General features: G+C 49.2%; 1 protein-coding gene across 1 annotated transcript in view; it reads left to right on the top strand.

The window, feature by feature from the left end:
• DDAH2 (DDAH family member 2, ADMA-independent) overlaps positions 1 to 20,606 on the top strand; it is a 114,230-nt gene that overhangs the window by 35,042 nt on the left and 58,582 nt on the right. The window contains exons 3-4 of the mRNA XM_069635160.1: positions 7,912 to 8,011; positions 13,029 to 13,102. Of these exons, the coding sequence (XP_069491261.1) occupies positions 7,912 to 8,011; positions 13,029 to 13,102 (174 nt within the window). The remainder of the gene's footprint in view (positions 1 to 7,911; positions 8,012 to 13,028; positions 13,103 to 20,606) is intronic.

Below are 20,606 nucleotides of genomic sequence, written 5' to 3'. Positions count from 1 at the left end.
GGATATGTGCCCTGTATCCGAATGCTCTTCTCAATGGCCACAGTAGACCGGAGTGGGGTAAACCCCACCCCTCACCAGTTCTGGGGAAGAGGCTGTGGACCTCCTCGCCTCTGTGCACAGGTCGCCCCCATTCACTCTGACTTTACACCTCATCTAAGGAAATCTATGCCAAGCTCCAGGTCCTTGCATTCTGGTGCCGGCTGCAGTACCCAGAATGCTTCATGGTGCCTCAAGAAGAAGGTGGAGGTCAAAGATGTCAGGGTGGGGGGCTAGAACACAAGGCCATTCATAGTTCTTGGAGCATTCAGAGGTGCGAGAAAAGGGTTTGTGGGGATTCTCCAGAGAGCACACGTACATAATTGCTCTGAGGTTTGGGCACTTGCGCTTCTCCCAGCCCTGCAAGCGAAAGGTGGACCCAGTGCCACCCACTTGAAGGATGGAAGTGAGGCGATAGTCTGCAGAGGCCAAGGCCATGTCTACACTCAACTGGGATAGTGATGCAGGAGGAAAGCCCCCTTGGGGAGCAGGGGGGAGCCAGTTTGAAGTGGCAACTCTTGAATTTAGGGAGACTTTCTTGGGGTTGGAATAGAGGGAAGTTGTTCTAGAGAGCGAACCTTGCAGTGATTGTGTGGCCCCGTTGGTGCTATTCACACACACTGTACAAGGACAGTCTAACTGCTAGTTAGTTAATCGTGTACTCCTATACAACCTAAATGGCCCTCCAACCATGCAAACGGTTCCCTCATGATGCGAAGTACCCCTACATGTTGGTAATGAGCCGCCCATCTGGGGTGAGGGGACAGAGAGAGGCTTGCCCTACTGACACGTCGCGCTCTGCCCTAGAGTGCTGAACTTCTAGCAGGAGACCGGATTACTTTAATTTCCCTGCCTTTTGAACTCTGATTCCATTAATGCGAATAAAAAAACATAATTGACAAACTTGTGTGCTTAGTCTTCTACACACACACTTTAAGGGATTCTTCGATTAATGGAAATCCCCCCCCCCCCCCGCCCAGAAAATACATTGGCCGACCAGTTTCAGTGGTGTGTTAGTGCAACCACTTTCTTCAGGGCCCGTGGTGCTGTAATTTGCACCTGGCGGAACTGCTTGATAGTAGGCAGGGACTGCACCTGTTGGACATAAGTTGTGCTAATTAGTGTCCTCATTACGCCTCCTATCATTGGGTGTGCCACAACCCCCAAATGAGATTTAAGGGTCCCTACCCCCAACATGGGGCCCCACGCGGTATCCCGACACTGCACTCCCTATTAATCCAGACGACCTGTATGCACCAATGTCACTGCATAAGGTCTGGTACATTACATTACTTTCTGTTATTCAATACTGGTCTGTCATGCAGGCAGGGTTCCACCGGGGGCCCAAACAGAAGGCTCCCCCATGTATCCTGCCGGATGCCGTGTCCTCACCTATTGGTCGTTCTGTCGCGCAGCGTGCAGTTCGACATGATGTGCCCGACGCATCTGTTAGAGAAGCTCGGTGTTCACTGTGCGCGAGGAAGCCACTTGTCTGGTGTGTTCCTCTAGCCGCCATCTTGGAGGTGGTTCTGAAGCAGCCTGAGCTGTTTTATTTGCAATTGGCAAACACTTAGACGGGTGGCATCGCTTTTATGAAATGGCAACAAAGTTGCTCCTCGGAGCTACAGCGGTTGAAAAAGTCCCAAAACCGCAAAGTGGAAAATAAATCCAGAAAACGTTAGTATCCAGTTCTGTTGGTCCACTGTATGCATAGACCCAGTATGTTGTTTCTTTGCTCGAGCGTTGTGAACCGCAAAGCTCGGCTGTGTCCTAGTGATGAGCCAGCCCACTGGCTGAAGGTACAGTCTACCTTACAGCTTCCACCAGTGAAGGAAGGCCAGGATTTTCAAAGAGGGAAGCAAGATCCCTCCCCTAAACATCTCTCGGGGAACCGAGGAAGATACTGAATCCAGAGTACCCTACAGCAGCTCCAGGGCCAGTAACGGCGTGCCCTACTAGGTTCTGCAGCGAGCTTCCTAGGTGGGAAGTGCCAGAGAGTCTCTGAACCAAACCAAGGACAAGGCCGTTGCCTGAAACCTCTCCTCAGCTTTGGGCCGTCTGACTTAACGGACGACACAAGCCCAGTGAAGAAGCTAGGAGTGCATCAACCAGCGTCTACCTTTTAAAAGACCTTTTCGAGCCCATTGCTGAAACCGACTGCACTGCTGACTGTCGAGCTGTACACGCTAACGTCGCCCAAGACTCCTCAACTAGTGCTTCAGACCCGCCAACCAGCACTGAGACCACAATTCCTGACCGTGAGCCGCCGCGAATGCCAGCCTGCAGCCATCTGTCCAGCCTTGCTCGCCAAACTGTCTGCTGCTTGATACCCGCAGCTGTCGCCCGTCTTGTTTCAATCCATGATGCAGACCTATACAAACCCAGGAAGAGCTTTAAACCAGCAGCGTCGTCCTCGGTCTGCCTAGATGCTGTGGTCTGCACATGCACACCCCCTATCCACGCCACGTGCTCCACCCACCTCTTGATTGGCACATTGGGGGAGGGGGCAGCATAGCTTTCTTGCCACTCCTCACACTCCAGCTCCTTCTAAAATAATCTCAACCCTGACATTGGGCTTAGAAGCTTTGAGAATGATTTCCTTTCCAGGGCGAGGTGGTCCCCATGCCAATACGGGGAGGGTTTCATGGAAGCGGCAAGCAAAGCCATTTGGAGACTCTTCAAAAGTAAGAGGCAAGAGCGTGCTTCTGTGAACTTTGCAGTAGGATGTCAGTTTTGTTTTTCGCCTTTGGTTCTGTAATCTTCCTAAAAGAGTTGACTGGTTCTTGGCCCGAGGCATGCTGGGATACAGGGTTTGAAACTGAGGGGAGCTGGGAGCTATTGTGCTCCTGCTTGTGGCCTAGGCGAGCCGGTTTAGCTTAAAAGCAGCGGCTACCAGGAGCTACTTTTGGCTGCGCTGGCCAACTGATGTGAGACAAACTCACCTATGTGGATTTAACTCTGTGCATTTGACACTCTAAATAAGCATTAGGACACATCTATACAACATTTAAAGCATAAGGAGTGTGAAATAATGGACACCGTGGTATATTTGTGCTTATGTGTAAGTTAGATTTGCTGTGTACTAGCTCCTGGTTCCCTAGTGACAGCTCCTGGTCACTGGCTAATGCCGGATACCCAGAAGCTACTTTTAGCTCCCGCTTATCCCTCTTCATTTAGATTCCCTGGGAGAGCTTGCATGGCTGTAGATGTTTAAGGTCTGCTTTTGAGAAATTGATTTTGCTGCTTGTTGCGATGGTGATCTGACCTGGGACACCTGTGGATCCCAGTTGGCGTGGAGTCCAGGTTTGATCCGGTCTTTATCGCTGCCCTCTCCTTCAGCGGTGCAGAGTGAAGAGTAGAGGGCCTTCTCGGTGTCAATGGCCTGGGCTCCCTCGGCTGCTGTAGATGGAGTGCTATTAATTTGATGACTAGTCGTTAAAGCTGCCTCCTAGATGGGGTACAGAGTGTGTAGTATTTATTTTTTGCAAGTCTGTTAGGTGACTGCAGTGTGTTTCTGGTGTAGTGTATCTTTCTGTACACATGTGTACACCCCAGGAGAGGTATTACTCCAAGCAAAGGGGGGAGCCCAGTGGTGGGGTCCTCTGTGTATCCTGAAAACCGGCACCAATAAGGACGTAAAAGCGCAGTCTTTCTTTACCTTGACCAGCTTGCGTATGCTACTCTTTTGCGTGCCCCCCCACCATAGGTAGGTGTTACTTGACCAGTCCCCACCTAGGCCGCACCCATATCGCCCATCGGTGCAGCATCCGTCACAGGTCCTGGTCCACCCCAGCCCTAGCGGCCTTCCAGAGACCTGTGTGGATCAAGAGGTCGGCCCACGCTGCCCACCCACCTCCTTGGGTAGCCCAAGCGGATCCGCCATTTAGTATCTGTATTAAGGTTTCACTTTCCACCCTGTGCTATAGAATTGCTCTTGCTGGTCTGCTTTCTCTAGTTTCATGCCACCCTCCTTTCCCTTCATCTGCCACTGACCTTCTGTTTTCTTTTCTAAGTTGGGCACCCCCCCACCCCCACCTGCCAGACCATTGTTTGAATTGGAAATGCGTCTTAGCAAAACGTAGAATGTGATTGTTTGAGAATTTGCTCTTTGAGGCACTTGTCAAAGACCTCATGTGTAAGTACCCTGGGGTCCAGCTGTTCAGAATTCTCACTCCTCACCCCCATCGGACGACTGAAGGGTGGCCCGGGTGTTGGTGCCTAGTAGCCTCCTGCACCAGTAAAGATACATCCCACCAACATTGGCGTAATTTTAGGGAGCAAGGGTGTTTGTCCCACACAACCTTTCTGGCCCGCCATTTTGTCCCATTCATTTGGATGGGGCCCCTTTCATTTAGATGTCATGTTCCCCGCCCCCCAACATTTTCAGCAAAGCTACTCCACTGCCCACCAAGAAAGTGCTTGGGAGCACCATCACATCCCAGAGACCTAGAATGTTATTCGCCCCCAGGGCCCTGCCCTATTATAAAAAGAGAGGAAAGAACTGAGGACCACGCCCCTTAAAGTGGAAAGCTGAGTACGAAACACTGCCATCTTCTCTGATTCAACTCTGTAACCTATCGAACTGTCTTTAAGCATTGGTCCTGTAACCCTCAAGCAAGCCTTCGTAAATTTCCTTATAGCGCCTCGATGCCTGTGGGCTGTAGTGCACGCTAAAAATCCAAAAATAAATAAATAAATAAAACTGGCTTATTGGTTGGTTAGTAAAGCCTTCCATAACAACTATTAAATTTGTGAATAACTGACTCGGTTTAAGGTCCTCTCTTGATCCCTCGGCTTGAACTATGTGGCCAACAAAAGTCCCACACAAAGCATGGGGATGAGGTTCTGTCGTGTTACGTTTCTGGACCCGTAGACCACAAATGCTTGTTCTGCCACCGCGCGGGACCATCGTGACGTAACATGTGGTTTGGTGCACCGCGGTGGGGAAGGAGTTACTTTGGATTGTTTTGGGTGCACCATTCTTCATGAGTTGTGAAATGTGGCCCAGTTATCATTCGTGGGTCAGCGGCTTCCGAAACATCGGGTATGTTGTGGCGTCCCACAGGGTTCCACCCCCCCCCCCCTCGCTGCCGGTTCTCGCGATCATATCCGAAGAGTTGGAGTTAAATGTCCCCATTCATGAATGTTTACCAAACACCTGCACTCTTTGGCGATCAAGGGGCGGACATTTGTGTCAATTAGCATAGAAGGTGCGGCCTCTGTCTTTTTACCTATGCCTCAGTAGTGAAGGCTAACCACATTTTGTGAAAGCCCAGCAAAGTGAGCATTCTGGTGGTTTGTAATCGAATAACATTTGCCCAAAGAGTGTTGGGTTTGGAGAGTCTTGAATGCCATCATGAGGACTTGCGCTGAGGTCTTCTAAGCACCAACATGGCGGCGCTCCTTTGCTGGGCACCAACATGGCGGCGCTCCTTTGCTGGGCACCAACATGGCGGGGCTCGTTTGCTGAGCACCAACATAGTTGGGCTCCTTTCCTGGGCCCCCTTCCGTAGCCCCATATTACCTATTCTAGAAATAGTTTGCAAATTAAATTCTTTGCGTTTTATGTAGGGAGTATCGGAAAATATGATCTGTCTTCAAGGAGTGAATTTCGATTTTATTCTTTTTAGGTCTTTTGTATTATGTAATGCCTTTTAGTATAATTATTTTATAAATTATGGAAATGATAAGAAAAATGTATAGAATTTTAGATTTATTACTTGATCGTGATTAATACTAAGTGCTTATCTAATCCCAGTGAGCCTTTCCGTGCATAGGAAAAATAGAAACACTATCTGTCCAATGTGAATACTGCAGGTGTGTGTGAAGGATATGGGTTGTTTGACCTAAAACAACTTGACCTCTTTTTTAATTTTTTTTCTATTTAATTTTTTTTTTTTTTATCCATTTCTTTTTGACCTACTGCAGAGGGAGAATCACCTCCCGCAACTCCACCAATGCGGAGAGAGACCCCCACGGCCCCCCCCCCCCCCGACTACTCCCTCCACCCCCGCAACCTATTCCCTCACCCCACAACTTATTATTATTTTTTTTTTAATTAAAGTGTACCATTTTACCTACCGAATTAGGTCAAAAAGATGGGGTCAAATGGGAGTAGGTTAAATTGGACAATACCTGTGTAACTACTCATCAGTGTTTCCTAAATTTCAGATGGTGATGCAGAGCATATAATGCTGCTGTTGCTTGAAGATCACCCATCCAACCCCCTTTTTGTGATTTAACAACTGCTGCTAAAAATACTGCGCTTGCGGCTCGTTCTTTGCGCGGAGGTGTTCACCTTGTCCTAAAGATGGAGCCAGGCTGTAATTACGGGCCTGGTGTTCATGCTCCGCTGTAAGCGGAGGGGCGGTATCTTCCCGGAGAGGGTGCCTAGTTCCTAGAGGAACCTGCCATGTAGCGGGGGAGACGTGCACATGTAGGTCCTTCAGTGAAAGACCTGCCCTTTCCTCAAGGTCTTTAGTGGATAAAGCTTTATTCGGTTCAGCCTGCGACGGTAATGGCAGAAAAGAACGGAGAAGACGAATGAGTGTTTTGTGCGCATTCGACATGGTAGAAAACGTTGAATCCCATAATGCCGAACTAAGGGAGCGGGGTTCAGCATAATCGGTTCAGAGGTGTACCCTACTTGCATTACATGAAACGCGGGGGACAATTGGGAAAATAAACGTAGTCCGTATTTCTGTAATACGAAGCCTTCGACTTTGCAGTATTCCGCTACGTTGTTTTCAGCTACGTGATTTTCACGTCCCTCCTCTGCTACTAGGTTGAGGTTTTACTATTCCCGGCGACCCAGCTCTTGGATGCCTTCCATGAAACGGCGATTAAATGTACTAAAAGTTAATGTATTGGTGTGAATGCCCGATATTGGATGGTCTTTTGGGCAGAGGTGTAGCCAGGATTCTGTAACAAGTGGGGCCTGAAGCTAATGTAGTTGGGCCCACCGCAGTGGCATTCACCTCTGTAAATGCCCACAGAGCGTGGCTTAGTGGGCGTTTGCAGATTTTGGGTGGGTCTTGCCCGCTTGGGTCCTTCCTGGTCTATGCCTCTGCTTTTGGAGATGAAAAGGATTGCAACTCAGGAATCCCCCCCCCACCCCCTTAACAATTGAATCAAAATTGGGGACCACCTAAGTCCTGACCGCTTATGTGACCTCGGGTGCTAATTCCGAGATGATCCTGTAATGGGCTTCCGGTACTTTTACAGGTGGCATAGTTATGTTCTGGACCCTTGCACCCTCTCTCCTTGGGTCCTCCTTGTTACATATATTGTGAGGTTGCCTGATCGCCACTTGGTAGTGTTACAGCACTGTGTGGGGGGCGGTTTGTTGACATACAGCGGTCTAGATGAGTTGTTAACCCTCAATGAGTAACTGGGTCTGTTTCAGAATGCACTGGTCTATGGTGGAGACTTTGTTTGACCAGGTCCTGATGCCCTCGTAGTCCACTAAATCTACTTGTTCTTTACTCGTGAATAAGGTTAAACTGCATCGACATGCGAGAACCTCCTCCACTCTTGCACCCCACAGAAGTGACTGCATCTTCGACAGCACTTTATGGGAGGCGGTGCAGAAGGTGTGTGTCAAGTTGTCAGCATTGTTGGGCAGAGTGTGGGAAGCGGGGAATCGGGTGGGTTCCTCGGGTGAGTGAGAGGGTGTAGTGAGTAAAGGAAGGTCTGACAGTGTTTCTCGCTTTGAAACACATTGTGTATAGACGCTAGATAAATAAACTATCCTATCATATATCAGTGTGGAGAGCGGCTCAAATGCACACCGGTTGTTCTTCCCACACTGCTCCATCTGGTAGTTCACACTTTTCCAGCCAAGTGCTCTTGCTAACTCTGTAGTTCTAATTTCAGATTGACTGTGTGAAGAAGGTTCTGGAAGAGCTGAAGCTACGTGTGGTGGAGGTGGCCGAGGAGACGGCCACACTGGACGGAAGTGACGTTCTCTTCACAGGTGAGCAGGAGGGGGGGGAAATCTGGGCGTGGTGGAGCACCTCTTCAGATTGTCTGCTGTGAGGTCATTGCATTGTGTTTTGTAATCATTCACCCTTTGTAGGCCTTTGGCAGATATGTTTGTAAACCGCGTCAGTTCGCTCTGGTGCATCGCAATTCTGCTTCTGGAACATGGCAGTCGGTCAAAGCTAAAGGTTTTGCTTTTGGTTTGATTGCTGTGTGGTGTTGCCGGGTGACGTAAGCGATGCTGTCTCTTAGCGGGCACTGTGAAGTCTGACGTGTGAGCTCTTCTCACATTCAGTACAGGGCAGTCCGAGCTGGATGTGGGTGGCAATGTCCTGGATGGAACGTGTGATGACCTGCGTGCTCATCGCAGGTATTGGATTGATTTTATTTATTATGCACCTGTGCACAAGTGTTTCAAGGCGCAACAAGGCAAGGGAGGGGGAAACCGAGGAAGGACAAGACAACAATCTAACTAGGTCTCGGATCATTGAGATCGTGCAAGTGTGCAACAAGAAGTACCGGGAGAAGTGCACCCAGAGCAACAGGGCCCCGAGTTTACTGGTAGGGCTGGGACTACAGGGGGGAAGCCCAGCCCGGTAGTGCAAGGCAGCAGTGCAAGTGGAGCCAGGCGTCAAGTGCAGGCGGACTGGTCGGGGGGGGGGGGGGGGCGGGCTGGTGTCCTGTAAGACTCAGAGGACCACCAGCCAGTCAGCAGACGGAGCAGAAGCAAGGGGAAGTTTAGCACGGTAGAGGGAGAGAGAAAGAAGAGGAGAAAAGGCTGGCTCAAGGCGGAGAGACGGGGAGGCCATTCCAGAGGGAGGCACCTGCAGAGGAGAGAGTTCTACCTGCTTGGAGAAGCAACTCTAACAGTTTGAGGAGCCACCCTCAACCCTGGGAGTTCCTTCCCGCCGCACTCGCGAGGTTACACAACAAACAGTTGCCAACAGATTATTTTCTTTAGCCCTATCTCGGACACACATCATGCCCCTTGGATCCCTCTCCCCTGAGCTAAGAATGAGCCAAGAACCAGGCCGGTGTACCGGGCATAAAAATAATAGCAATTAGCATGAAATTGTCAAAAACCACTTTATCCATCTTTGGCTGGCACAAGACAATCCACTTCTCTCAGCCTAAATCAATCACAAAAGTTGCGCTAAAAACACAATCACAATTCATCCCTTTCTGCAAATTTCACAGCACAAAAAGAATTGCACTAATCCACAACACAGGCACTTATGTAATGTGTGATTTTATTTTTTATTTTTATTTTTCCTCCTGCAAGCTTCTTAAAAGGGTAGCAGCAGGATTTCAAGATTGGTAACAATGCATATGGCATTTATAATTTCACCCACACTTTTGGTTTAAAATAAACACAGGGTAATTTATCGCTTTGTTTTTCAGTCCATTCACCCCCCCCCCTGCTTTAGTCTAGTTTGGGAAGTCAGGCTGAAAAATTGGAATGTTTTGGGCAGTTTTGGATTTCAGATATCCCCCTCCCCCCCCCCCCTCACTGAAAGTCCTGTGTTGGGGAAGCTGGATAAAAAGGTTGGACTGATTTACGAACAAAGACACCCCACTCCCTTAACGAAGTTGGGGTCAGCTGGACAACAAGGATTACCCAATTAAATGATAGGCTATAGTTTTCAGTGCACACTGGGAAGTGAGCTTTGGTCATTTCAAATTTTAACCCAATGTACCGCTTAATGTTCTGCCAAATGCGGGAATTAATTAAATTAATATTTTTGGTTACATAGGCTAAGGACCTACACAGCTTTGCCCACCCCCACTATAAAGTGAAAGCATTCCAGGCAAGCCACCTCCCCTGCTCCCCCTTTTGGTTTCACAGGGCTCAGTTCTACTTGCATAGCAAGCCTCTGTTTAAGGTTCAGGAAAGCCAGCTGCATCTCAGGACACTCTGGAAAGATAGGGCAGGGGTCTGGTCACTCCACTCTCAAAGATGGCCTCCCGCTTTCCACCATTGGACTCAGTCAGCTTTGAGGCCTTCCTAGAGAAAGACGGCTCCACCCAGATACACTCTCAGCAATCTCCTTTGGTGTCTCCTTACACCTGTCATATGGTAAGTTTCAGCCTTCCTGGTGGTCTGTCTCTTCTCTTTGGCCTCCTGTCTTTCTCCTTTTTCTGTCCCTCTCTCGTAGTGCAGTCCCCCTTATATACCAGTGATGACACCACCAATGTTACAATCTTGGGGAAGTACCCTGCAATTATCCCTGCCACTAGGATTGGACAGTTACCCTTCTCTCTCCTCCCAAACCCAGCCTACAAGTCAGGATTGGTCTAGAGGTCTGGAGCAACAAATGGCAATTCCCACTTGTAAATGCCATTGTTCTCAACGTTTTGGCAAAAACTAGTTATGTATCACAACTTCATAATTCTACTAGCAGCTGCCAGACTAAACCTATTTTCTGTTTTAGCTGATCATGGGGAATTGGATAAGCCGACCACCAAATCCATATCCCGTAGCACGGCTATGTGGCCTCTTCTGCCGTTTCCAGAAAAAGCACAACAGTTATGAATATGTAAATTATTAAGCATATCCATAATTTCATTTTCCACCCGATCACCAACTCCCACATTTGGAACATGTCGAGATCAGCTAAAAACCTAGTTTAGCTGGCAATTGCAGTTCCTGGAGTCACAAGTGGATGCATTTTATATCCCCAAAAACGCCTGGAAATTACATTAAAAAAAGTTATAGATGAAATCCATCTGCCTTCTGATGGCTGAGAAAAAGGGCTAAATGATTAATTTTAAATTGATTGTGAATCTTCATGTGGGACAAATGGTCCTGTTCCTGCATCCGGCCATTTGTTTTCACTGTGTCAGGCTGTGCCCACAGTTCAAGCACCTTTGTGTTGGAAGCTTGCTCTTTGAAAGTGGGTGTTCCCATTTTCACACATTAGTCCTGCTCCAGCCAAGGGTAACTTGCTTTGAGAACCGGCAGGTCTGGAGAACACTATTTCAATGCTGCGTGTCATTCGCGTAACACCGAAAGTTAGAGGTGATGGTAGAGATCAGGTGGGCCAAAGAGGCCAGAAAGATGTTAAAGAGCCAGGGGGAGAGGATCGAGCCCTGGGGAACACCACGTGTGGAGAGAGAGATGGCAGAGAGAAAGGAACCTAGCTGGACCTGGGAGAGTCAGTCCAGCAGGAAGGTCTACCAAGCCGGAGCCTTATCCGTGATACCAAGGGTCTCGCGGAGACAAGTAATCAGGATGTTGTGGTTGACCATGTGAAAAGCAGAGGAAAGATTGAGGAGAATGAGGAGAGAGGGAGAACTAGAGTTTAGATCAGAGCGCAGGTCTTCAGGGGTGTTCAGGAGAGCGGTTTCCATGCCTCTGGCTGCTCTGAAGCCAAACTGATGGTCATGGAGACAACCAACAGATTCAGTGTGGAGAGTAAGCTGGGAGATATCCAACTTCTCCAGGAGTTAGTCCAGGAAAGGAGTGATGGAGATCAAGTGATAGTTGGCCGGAATGGAGGTGTCGGTGGAAGGCTTTCTTTAGTAGATGGTGCACAAGGGAGTGCTTGAGGAGAGGGGGGGGGGGAAAGGGCCAGTCCGGAAGGAGTGATTGCAGAAATCAGCCAAGGCTGTGCAAGATAACCAGTGCTGTCCTTGATGGTTCAGGAGGAGCAGGGGGCCGGGGGGGTGGGGGGGTGTCACCTGTTTAGATGAGACTTTCATAGACCGTACTTGTCTGGAAACATCTTCAGGTGTTACAGGAGAGGAGACGAGGGGGTGGAGGAGAGAAGGGGAGGGGGGATGCTGGGGGAGTTTCCTGACCTCAAGGAATACTTATCGGGCTCCCTATTTTTGTGGAGTGGGGGTAAGGGGGAGAGGGTCATGAAAGCAATACCACTGGTGATATGAAAGTGAAGGGAAGATTTGGTGGATGGGGAGGGGTTCAATGGTGCTTTGGGGAAATGACAAAATGGCCACCAGGACATGAAGGGGAGACGTTGATGTAATGAGATGCGATCACAGGTGCTGCAGCACAGAAGGGGGCGGTGATTGGACCATAACCAGCCTCTTGAGCTGGACAAGCCTGGTTGGAGAGGACAGGCCAAAAAGAGGGGGATGGGGTGGGTGTCTGCTGTATCCATTCAAAACTACAATTTCTTGTTCAATTCCCCTTTAGACTTCACCAGAAATTCTGCCTTTGTCCTGGCTCCTTGCCTTCCATGGGGTCAAAATCTGGACTAGCTGCAGGGTCTCTTGGAGACCAGCCACCTACTTGGCTACTGGCACCCAGGTGATCAATGGGGTAGCTCCAGCTGCCCAGTGCTGCTGGTGTGTGACCACTGGTTGTTGCTTTCTGAACACAGCATCCTACAGAGCAGTAACTCTCCACAGCAGTGGTTTTCAAACCTTTTCATACCGAGCCCCCTCCCGTCCAGTAAAAATATTATTTCTGCCCCCCCCCCCCCCCCAGATCCCAATTTGAAGACCACTGCTCTATAGAGATTAAAGATGGGGGTGTTAATGTCAAAGTTAATCGGGTCTCTGGTGCTCAAGCCAGGTTTGGGGGGAAATGTGATTATTGTTGTGGGGGGAGGGCGTTATGCTACTTTGGCTTGTTGTTTTTGGAAACCACGCCCATCCCGATGAGGAAAGTTTGATATATAGCAGAGGTTTAGTCCCATGATGCAACTTCCGGAGAGCTGGAGGTGTCCCTTGTGTACTTTTCATTTGGTGCATTGAACGGCACTGGGGTGTGTGGCCCCGGGGCAATGCGCTTGTCTTGGAAACAAGTCGACGTAGCCTGGGTTTGATAGCCGGTCCCACACAGCATAGTTTGGCAGGAACCACGAGGCAATTGACCAATACAGGATCTCTGTCCACTCCACACCGTCCTGGACATTGTTTTTAAGAGAACTCTGCGAAGCAGCCTAGTCTGGAAGTGTGGGAGGAGCTTCTGGGTGCAGTAGGATGAAGGTCTCTTGCCAAAACAGTGGCCACCCGTAATTCTTGGATTGCTCTCCCTCTTCTCATAGGTCGGGAATTCTTTGTTGGAATCTCCAAGTGGACCAATCACCGGGGCGCGGAGTTTGTGGCGGACACCTTCAGGGTAAGCATTGACCCATGTGCTGCTCCCTGAATGAGATGGGTTCGTTATCCAGAACAATATACATGCACCAACTCCTCCACATTTGTACTTTCATGGGCGGTTTTGAGGGTGAAGGGAGGTTATGTTAAACTTCAAAGTGGGTGGCCAAAAGTTGCATCTGAGCAAGTTGTGTTTTTGTAAAAATGTACGGTCTCATTTCGTCAAATATGTTTTGGCCTTTGACAATTGCTAAGGAAAGCCTGCCTTTTCCACCCCCAGTCTTCTGCTTCGTTTATTGAAGGCTGGCAGCTGGGTGGTTTGAGGTGCTTGTACCGTTCTTCAGGGGTTGGGACCTTGTTCACGGATGCACAGTGCTGGAAATGGAAGATATTTACTGGGGGAACCCTCTCTTCCTTGGAGGGGCGGGGCCATATGGAGGAGGGCGGGGGATGTTGCCCCAGGCCAGGTCACGCAATACAGTATCTCTTCATAGAAGCCAATCTCGGAGATTGTTATTGAAGCGCAGAGCATGGTGGGATTATTTATTTTATTGTTCGCTTGTTAGGCGCTTATACAATAAGAAAATATTATTTCAAAGCACCCACGGGACAAGGGAGGGAGCAGGAGTAGGAAATATATTTAAGTAAAGAATGGCCACAATTTTGAATTCGAAACCTGTCTGATGGCGATTAAACAAGAAACCCTTTTAGCGTATAATGGAAGTTGGACTCTTTTCATTGGTCACAATACTCACCCTAACAACAACCAAACTGTAAATTGCAAGACATCCCAGGACAGCTGCAACACAGTATGCGAGGCATTGGCCGTCTCTGTGTTCAGTCTGCCGTGTCACGTGTTCCAAAGCACGTCCGCTCGTTGATGTGCCGACTGCTTGTACGCGCGCAAACTCTTGCTTCAGAACAGACCCGAGAGTTTCCTGGGCAAGCTCCTGAGCCTGGGGACAGAGAAGCGTGCCGGCAAGTCCAAGTTTGCTTGAGCGCCGTTCCGTCTTGTTCCAGCCCGTTTCCTACCCTGCTGAAGCATATGACTCTATGCAATAAAAGACAACCTGAGCGTCGCGCTCCTTACTCCCTCGACCGGACGACAAGAGCACCTTGCAAGTTGAAAGGCCAGATGTCTGTCGCAGCGATGCATTGTATACACCCACTCCCTAAGCATGTGCACACACATATGACTAATTATTAGAACTGGGTGAGGCTCGAGCCACCCTGGGATACTGGCCTGACCCTATCAGATCGGTGCCTGTCCTGAAAAAGAAAATTGTGGTGGGGGTTCGGAGGGGTCCCTGACGTAAGATTACCACGTACTCGTGGGCTGCTGCCCGACTCCCAGTTCGCTCCTCTGATACTCTTTGATTGGCTGTCACTTCCTGTTATGGCGGCGAGGAGTGGTGACTTTGAGGCATGTTGCTTCATAGGGTAAGTGCTATGATGCAGCCCCCCCCCACAGCACCCCGTTTTCTCTTCCCAACCCTGCTTCCTTGTGCCATCTCTAAATTCAAGTGCTTGTCCGCCCCCTGACTGGCGCGCCACCATGTCCTTCATCCCTTCGCTAGCTTCCAATCCGCTTTTCTCTCCCCCAGTTGTTGTGCCACTATTGAAGGACTACTTGCTTGGACTCCAACGTCCCGCCCCTTCCTGGTTTAGATTTAATGGCTCTGCTTGTGTGTAGCCCGTGAGCTGGGCTAGACCCCCCCTGGCTCGGCCTTCACCCCGGGCCCTATATAAAGCGCACCTAAATGGATTGCGGCAGAGAATAACCACCATGTATTGGTGAGTCGTATTGAGCTTAATACCGATCTCTCCACGCTGACGGGGGAGTCATTGGTAGATGGATGCAGTGGGTCTGAAAGCTGTCCTCTCGCCCTTTCTGTAAGGGCGACGTCCGTTTCTAAGATGGCTGCTGCGCCTTTCAGCCATCTTGGGAGTTTACCAGTGAACAGTGTCCATCGGCCATCCACATGCAGCCCGTCTCTGGAGTGACTAGGCGTGCTTCGGTGTCTAACTTGATCTGACCTCTTCACTATCCCATGTGCGTCTTGGGGAGGAGACCTGCTCGTCGCCATGCCCCACCCTATTCCCTCCCCATTACTGCCCTTGTAGGTAACACCCCTGTGTCATTCTCCCCTGTGCCTTACCGTGAGCATATGTCTGTGCCCAGTCCCCTTTGGTAGGATAAGCAGATGTCCCGGTAATCACCCCGCCCCGTGGTCCATATTTACCCCTTAGTCCAGGGAGTGTTTTTTTGTTTTTTTTTTTTGTTTTAATTCTACTGGGATTGGAGGCACAGGTGGCTATGGTACCGGTTTTTGGCAGGAACTGATTACCTCTCCTTCCTCTCTGGCCTGTCTCCTCCAATGAGAGTTGTGTGCCTATGAACAGACTCCTGTAAAAGGCCACCGACAGAAGTAGGAATACTGTTTCATCAGAGTCCTGTTTGTGTCCCTCTTTTGTGTTTGTCTGCTAAAAGTATAGTCCTTCTTCTATGTCCATCTGTCCTTATTTTATTATTATTTTTTAATTAAATCTGTCACCCTACCCTTTGGACAGAAGAAAGCTTGCATGCCTCCCCTCCCCACTATGATCTCCCCTTTGGGAGAAGACTATCCTGTGTGTCTGGGGAAACACCCTCCGATAATCCCCTAGGGCCTTTCACCTTGTTTTTCTGAGCCTGCTCCCGTCTGTATCTGGCACCTTGGGCCTATCCATCCCATCTGTGTGGACCCACCCCCCACCCCCATCTGACAGTCTCCCTTGGCTCGCCTGATACAACTTCGGCCAAAGGCTAGAATATTAAAGGCCCCGCTGGAAGTTTATTGAAAGGTAATGGGTGGGGGGGTTGCAAGCAGTGGTGGACTGGCCTATAAGGAACTCTGGAGATTTCCCGCTAGGCCTCTGCACCCTGGGCAGGGGTTGACTGGCCTATAAGGAACTCTGGATATTTCCAGCTAGGCCTCTGCGCCCTGTGCAGGGGCGGACTGGCCTGTAAGGAACTCTGGAGATTTCCCGCTAGGCCTCTGCGCCCTGTGCAGGGGCGGACTGGCCTGTAAGGAACTCTGGAGATTTCCCGCTAGGCCTCTGCACCCTGGGCAGGGGTTGACTGGCCTATAAGGAACTCTGGATATTTCCCGCTAGGCCTCTGCACCCTGGGCATGGGGGGAAACTGGCCTGTAGGGAACTCTGGGGATCTACTGGTAGGCCTCTGCACCCTGGGCAGGGGTTGACTGGCCTATAAGGAACTCAGGAGATTTCTTGGTCGGCCTCTGCACCCTGGGCCTCTTGGTATTCCCTCATTTTCCCATAGGAAAAAGGCTTTGGCTTGCTGAAAATGTGTTCTATGGGGCCACCCAGGGCCTTTTTTTGGTTTCCAGTCCACCCCTGGGTGCAAGTTGTGGAGGAAAGGGTGGGGCCACTCTGTAGCGAGAGGTACGGCAAGTTGTTGAGTAAGGAGTTATTTGAAGACATACTTCTTACGCCTTGTGGGGACAACCCCACCGCACCCTTCCTGGGCCTGGGTGGTGACATCACGGCCTGCGTGTCATCTCGCGAGTGCAAGAGCGGACCGAGAGGCTGGGCGGATGCTCCCTGGTGCCCCTCCCGTGTTACACTTGGGGCCTCACTTCAGGCCCACACCAGACGGGGCCTACTGGCAGGAAAGTAACATCACGAGAGAAGTTTTGATTGTACTATCCACTCGGATTGTTATCTGCACGAATAACCCTCCTTCCAATCCTCAACCTGCGCAGTGTTTTATGTAAGGCCACTACACACTCGGCCTATCCACGTGCCTGGGGGGTAGAGGTGTTGCTGGGTGGAGGAGCTATAGCCCCAGGTCTTTTGGTTTTAGCCCCAGATAGAAGCGCAGGGTCCACGACCAAAACACTAGCTAGCCCCCAGTCCCGACAGTCGCATAGCCCCGGATCTTTCCCATATCTAGCAACACCCCTACAGGGGTGGGGTGGGGGGGGGGGGGGAGACCGACCTTCCCTCCGCCAACTTCAGAGGGCGGGGGCTATATCGGGCTTGGTGCCACGTAGAGCCTCAGATGCTTTGCACAGAATGCAGAGCGGGTGCAAAGCCAGGATGCGGACACTGCCTGTGGCCCTGGTTACCAGGGAGAGGACGCCACACAGCTCCTTCCTGCTACGCGTTCCTAGGGACGAGAAGGCTGTGAGCAACAGGAAGCGGTGGGTAGGCCACCTGCCCGCCCCTTGACTAGAAGGCTGGGGTGTGCTGCTGATCTCTGCAGAGTAAAGCGTGAAGAAAGGACAATGGATTAAGTAGTAGGACTGCTTCCTGTCCCCAGTGAGGGGAAGGCGGTGGGGGTTGTTTGGTGGGCCGCCATTTTCAGTCAGCAAAAAATCTAATTTCCCATGAAAATCAGCTTGTCTTGAGCCCAGCCACAAACATTCATTTAATACTGAACCCAGCAGCGTTACCACTATGCTCTACCCCCCACTCCCTCATCCACCCTCCCTCCCTCCACTAGCCCCACCCCACCGCATACACCCTCCCTTCACTCCCCCATTGACTCGCATTCGAGGAAAGTACACTTTAGACAGCAGAAGTCGCAAAATGTTCACATTTTTTGCTGGAAATGTATGTGTGCCCACCCCCCCCCCTGAAAATCTGTAGAATTGCACAGCTGATGCGCCTCAGCCTTCCCTGAAATGCAGTCGTGCAGCACAGGCGAGTGCTCTGACCCAGTGTCTTCATGTGAAGTCTGTCTTCTCTTTCTATGCTGGTGCATGTGAACTGCTGCTGCTGCTCTGTGACAGCTTGAAACCCGTTCTGCCCTACCCGCCTAATCCCTGGGGCATGGGCAGAGCCCAGAAGGAGCCAATTTGCTGGCCAGGCGTAGGCCATGCAAGGGTGGGGCCACTTGAACACTCCCTTTCTATAGAGAAACGCTCTGGATCCTCTGGGAGGGGTGGGTCCTGCAGCCAGGAAGAATGGGCTGGGGAGACGGTGTGCATCGTTGTGGCGATAGCTGCTGCGTTTCTCAACTGCTTCCATGCTTGTCTCACGTTTGCATTACATCTGGGGGTCCGAAGGGCCCACAAACGCAACTTCACCAGAATATTTGTGTGGACTTTGGGTTCAAATGCATTCTGGATTTGTATATGCATTTTTTGTACTAACACAAGTATATCTTAAATTTGAAATTGTTCGCTATTTATTCCACGTTTAACATTACGCAAAACTTTAAGGTAGCATTCATTAGTTTACTATTGTAAATTACAAGATTAAAAATATTTTTCTTTTTTGGTACCTGCTGCAGCCATTGCCTATGTGTATGTATGATTCGGTTCCTGGCTTTGCACTACTCGAATACAATGTTTTCTTTAGATGAGAACTTTCTTTAATACATTAAGTAGTTTATAAGTCTCCCGATCACCCTGAATATCTGGTTACCAACTTTAGAAATACTACCACTTGTAGGGACTGTTCATGAAAATATTTTAATATGTGATGTCATCAATGACATCTGTGATTGTCTTCTTTCATGTCCTGGGTGTTAGTCGTAGCAGTGCACGGTGGTGGCACAAGTTATGGTTGCTTAGCTTACCCTAACTGGCGAATTTCTGTATTTTTTTTTTTTTTAATTTTTTTTTTTTTACTTGTAACCATAATGTCCCTTCAACAAAGTGTTTTCAGTGAATTTAATGGGTTTTTACCAGTGCCCCCTAATTTTTTACAACTTACTAATATACTTACCCCAATATAGCAATATTTTTACGAATGTATAAAGTTTCACCTTAAAACTCTACCATTCCCCACCTTCTTGCATCATTTTTAACACTTCAGTACACTTTTTGCAAGTTTTTCCACTGTTTTTGTGTTCGACGTAAATGACCGTCTGACGTAATCGCTGACTTTTCAGATGTTTCACGTGACCATGAGGTCGGCATGATGACATGTCCATGAACATGCCCGCACTTCGCCAGCTAGTCCATGCTTCGCGAACAGTTCAGAACTGCATTTTTCAGCTCAAGTAGGAACTTAGAAGCTCTAAATGTCCCCTTGCACAGCTCCTACAGCTATTCTTACTCATTATCTATTAACAATCTAGAACACAGCTGTCTAAAAAATGGCATCAGCTATTGCCATCCCTCCTCCCCAAGAGCCCCCACCAGCTGGAGCACCCACACAAAGAAAAGCGCAGTATTTCCAAAGACAATGAAGAAGACCAGGAAGATGAGGTAGAGGAAGTGCCTACCTCTCGCACCCAGAGAGAATCACGGGTGTGGCAGTTCTTTACCACTGTTTGAAATGGAAGGCTGAAGCTTTCAAAAAGAAATGCACAGAGTGCAGTGTTGTACTTAGTCGCGGACTACCTGAACATTACTCCTGCAGGACCACCTCGTGCACCGCCACACCAAATCCAACCACCGCAATGCTCTCAGAAAGATTGTTTCTTTCTTAGCAAGTAGTAGACCGTCTTCCTCCACATCGTCTTTCTCAACCAATGCTGTAAACACTAAGCCTGCTTTGGTGGGACACAGAATACAACCAGCTACCTTGCAAGCAATACAAGAGGCTGTTGGTCCATATCTTGCAAGACAACCGTACTCTGTAAATACTGCAACACACCACTCTGCAGAGGGGAGCAATTTCGAAGTGCTTTTGAAGCTGTAATCAAGGAGCATGAGAAACACTGCCCTCTACCTTAGATTTAACACGCGCACAACATCTTTCCCTGTCCACCTGCCCCTCCATATCTGTGGTTGGTGCCCCTTCCCTCATTTCCCTCCCCACCTTTCTATCTGGCCTCTCCTGCAAATAAAATAATAAAAAACATTTTAAAAGTTCCTTTAGGAACCACCTTTCACAGTTAAAAAACAAAACTAATAAAAATAAGCTTATAGACTCCATCTACTTTACATTTTTCAGTAAAGTAGGCAGATTCAATAAGATTCTCCAACATTCCCATTAGCATTTTCTACTATGCTAATGGAAATAACGGACAATTGTATACTAGAGAAAAAGAAAAAAGCACAGGAACAGATTTCTGTCTGAAATTCTTCTCTCTAGCATACAATAAACACCATAATCCATCGCCGTTTATAAGTATCCACGGTCTCTGCATTCACCTATCTAGCTCATGCCTTATTAGAAAAACCGGAATGCACCTGCACAGCATCCCACACAACAGCCCTTCTACTCTTTTTACTGTTATGTTCATAACACCATTCACACATGTATCCACTAACCACTTAAAAAACTCTACATATGGCCTATCAACATATTGAACTTCCACCCACCAACTGCCACTTAATGTTATACAAATCTTTTGCATCTACATTTCCCATGCTTATACCACGAAATGGAACATAGTGCTCCTATAAATGCACATGTGCATTGTGCAGTGATAGAAGAGCATGAATAAAAGAGGCAGCACGGATGGCCAAGTGTTCATGGGAGCCCAGGAGGGAAGTGTCAAAGTATCCCAAGGTGGGAGGCCACTAGCTACCTGCTGGGGCAGAGGAGTCCCAAGGGTGGGA

Source organism: Ambystoma mexicanum, chromosome 13 (genome assembly GCF_040938575.1).
Source record: "Ambystoma mexicanum isolate Mex_15411 chromosome 13, UKY_AmexF1_1, whole genome shotgun sequence".
NCBI classification, from domain to species: Eukaryota; Metazoa; Chordata; class Amphibia; order Caudata; family Ambystomatidae; genus Ambystoma; species Ambystoma mexicanum.
This window is presented reverse-complemented; position numbering and strand designations above follow the sequence as displayed.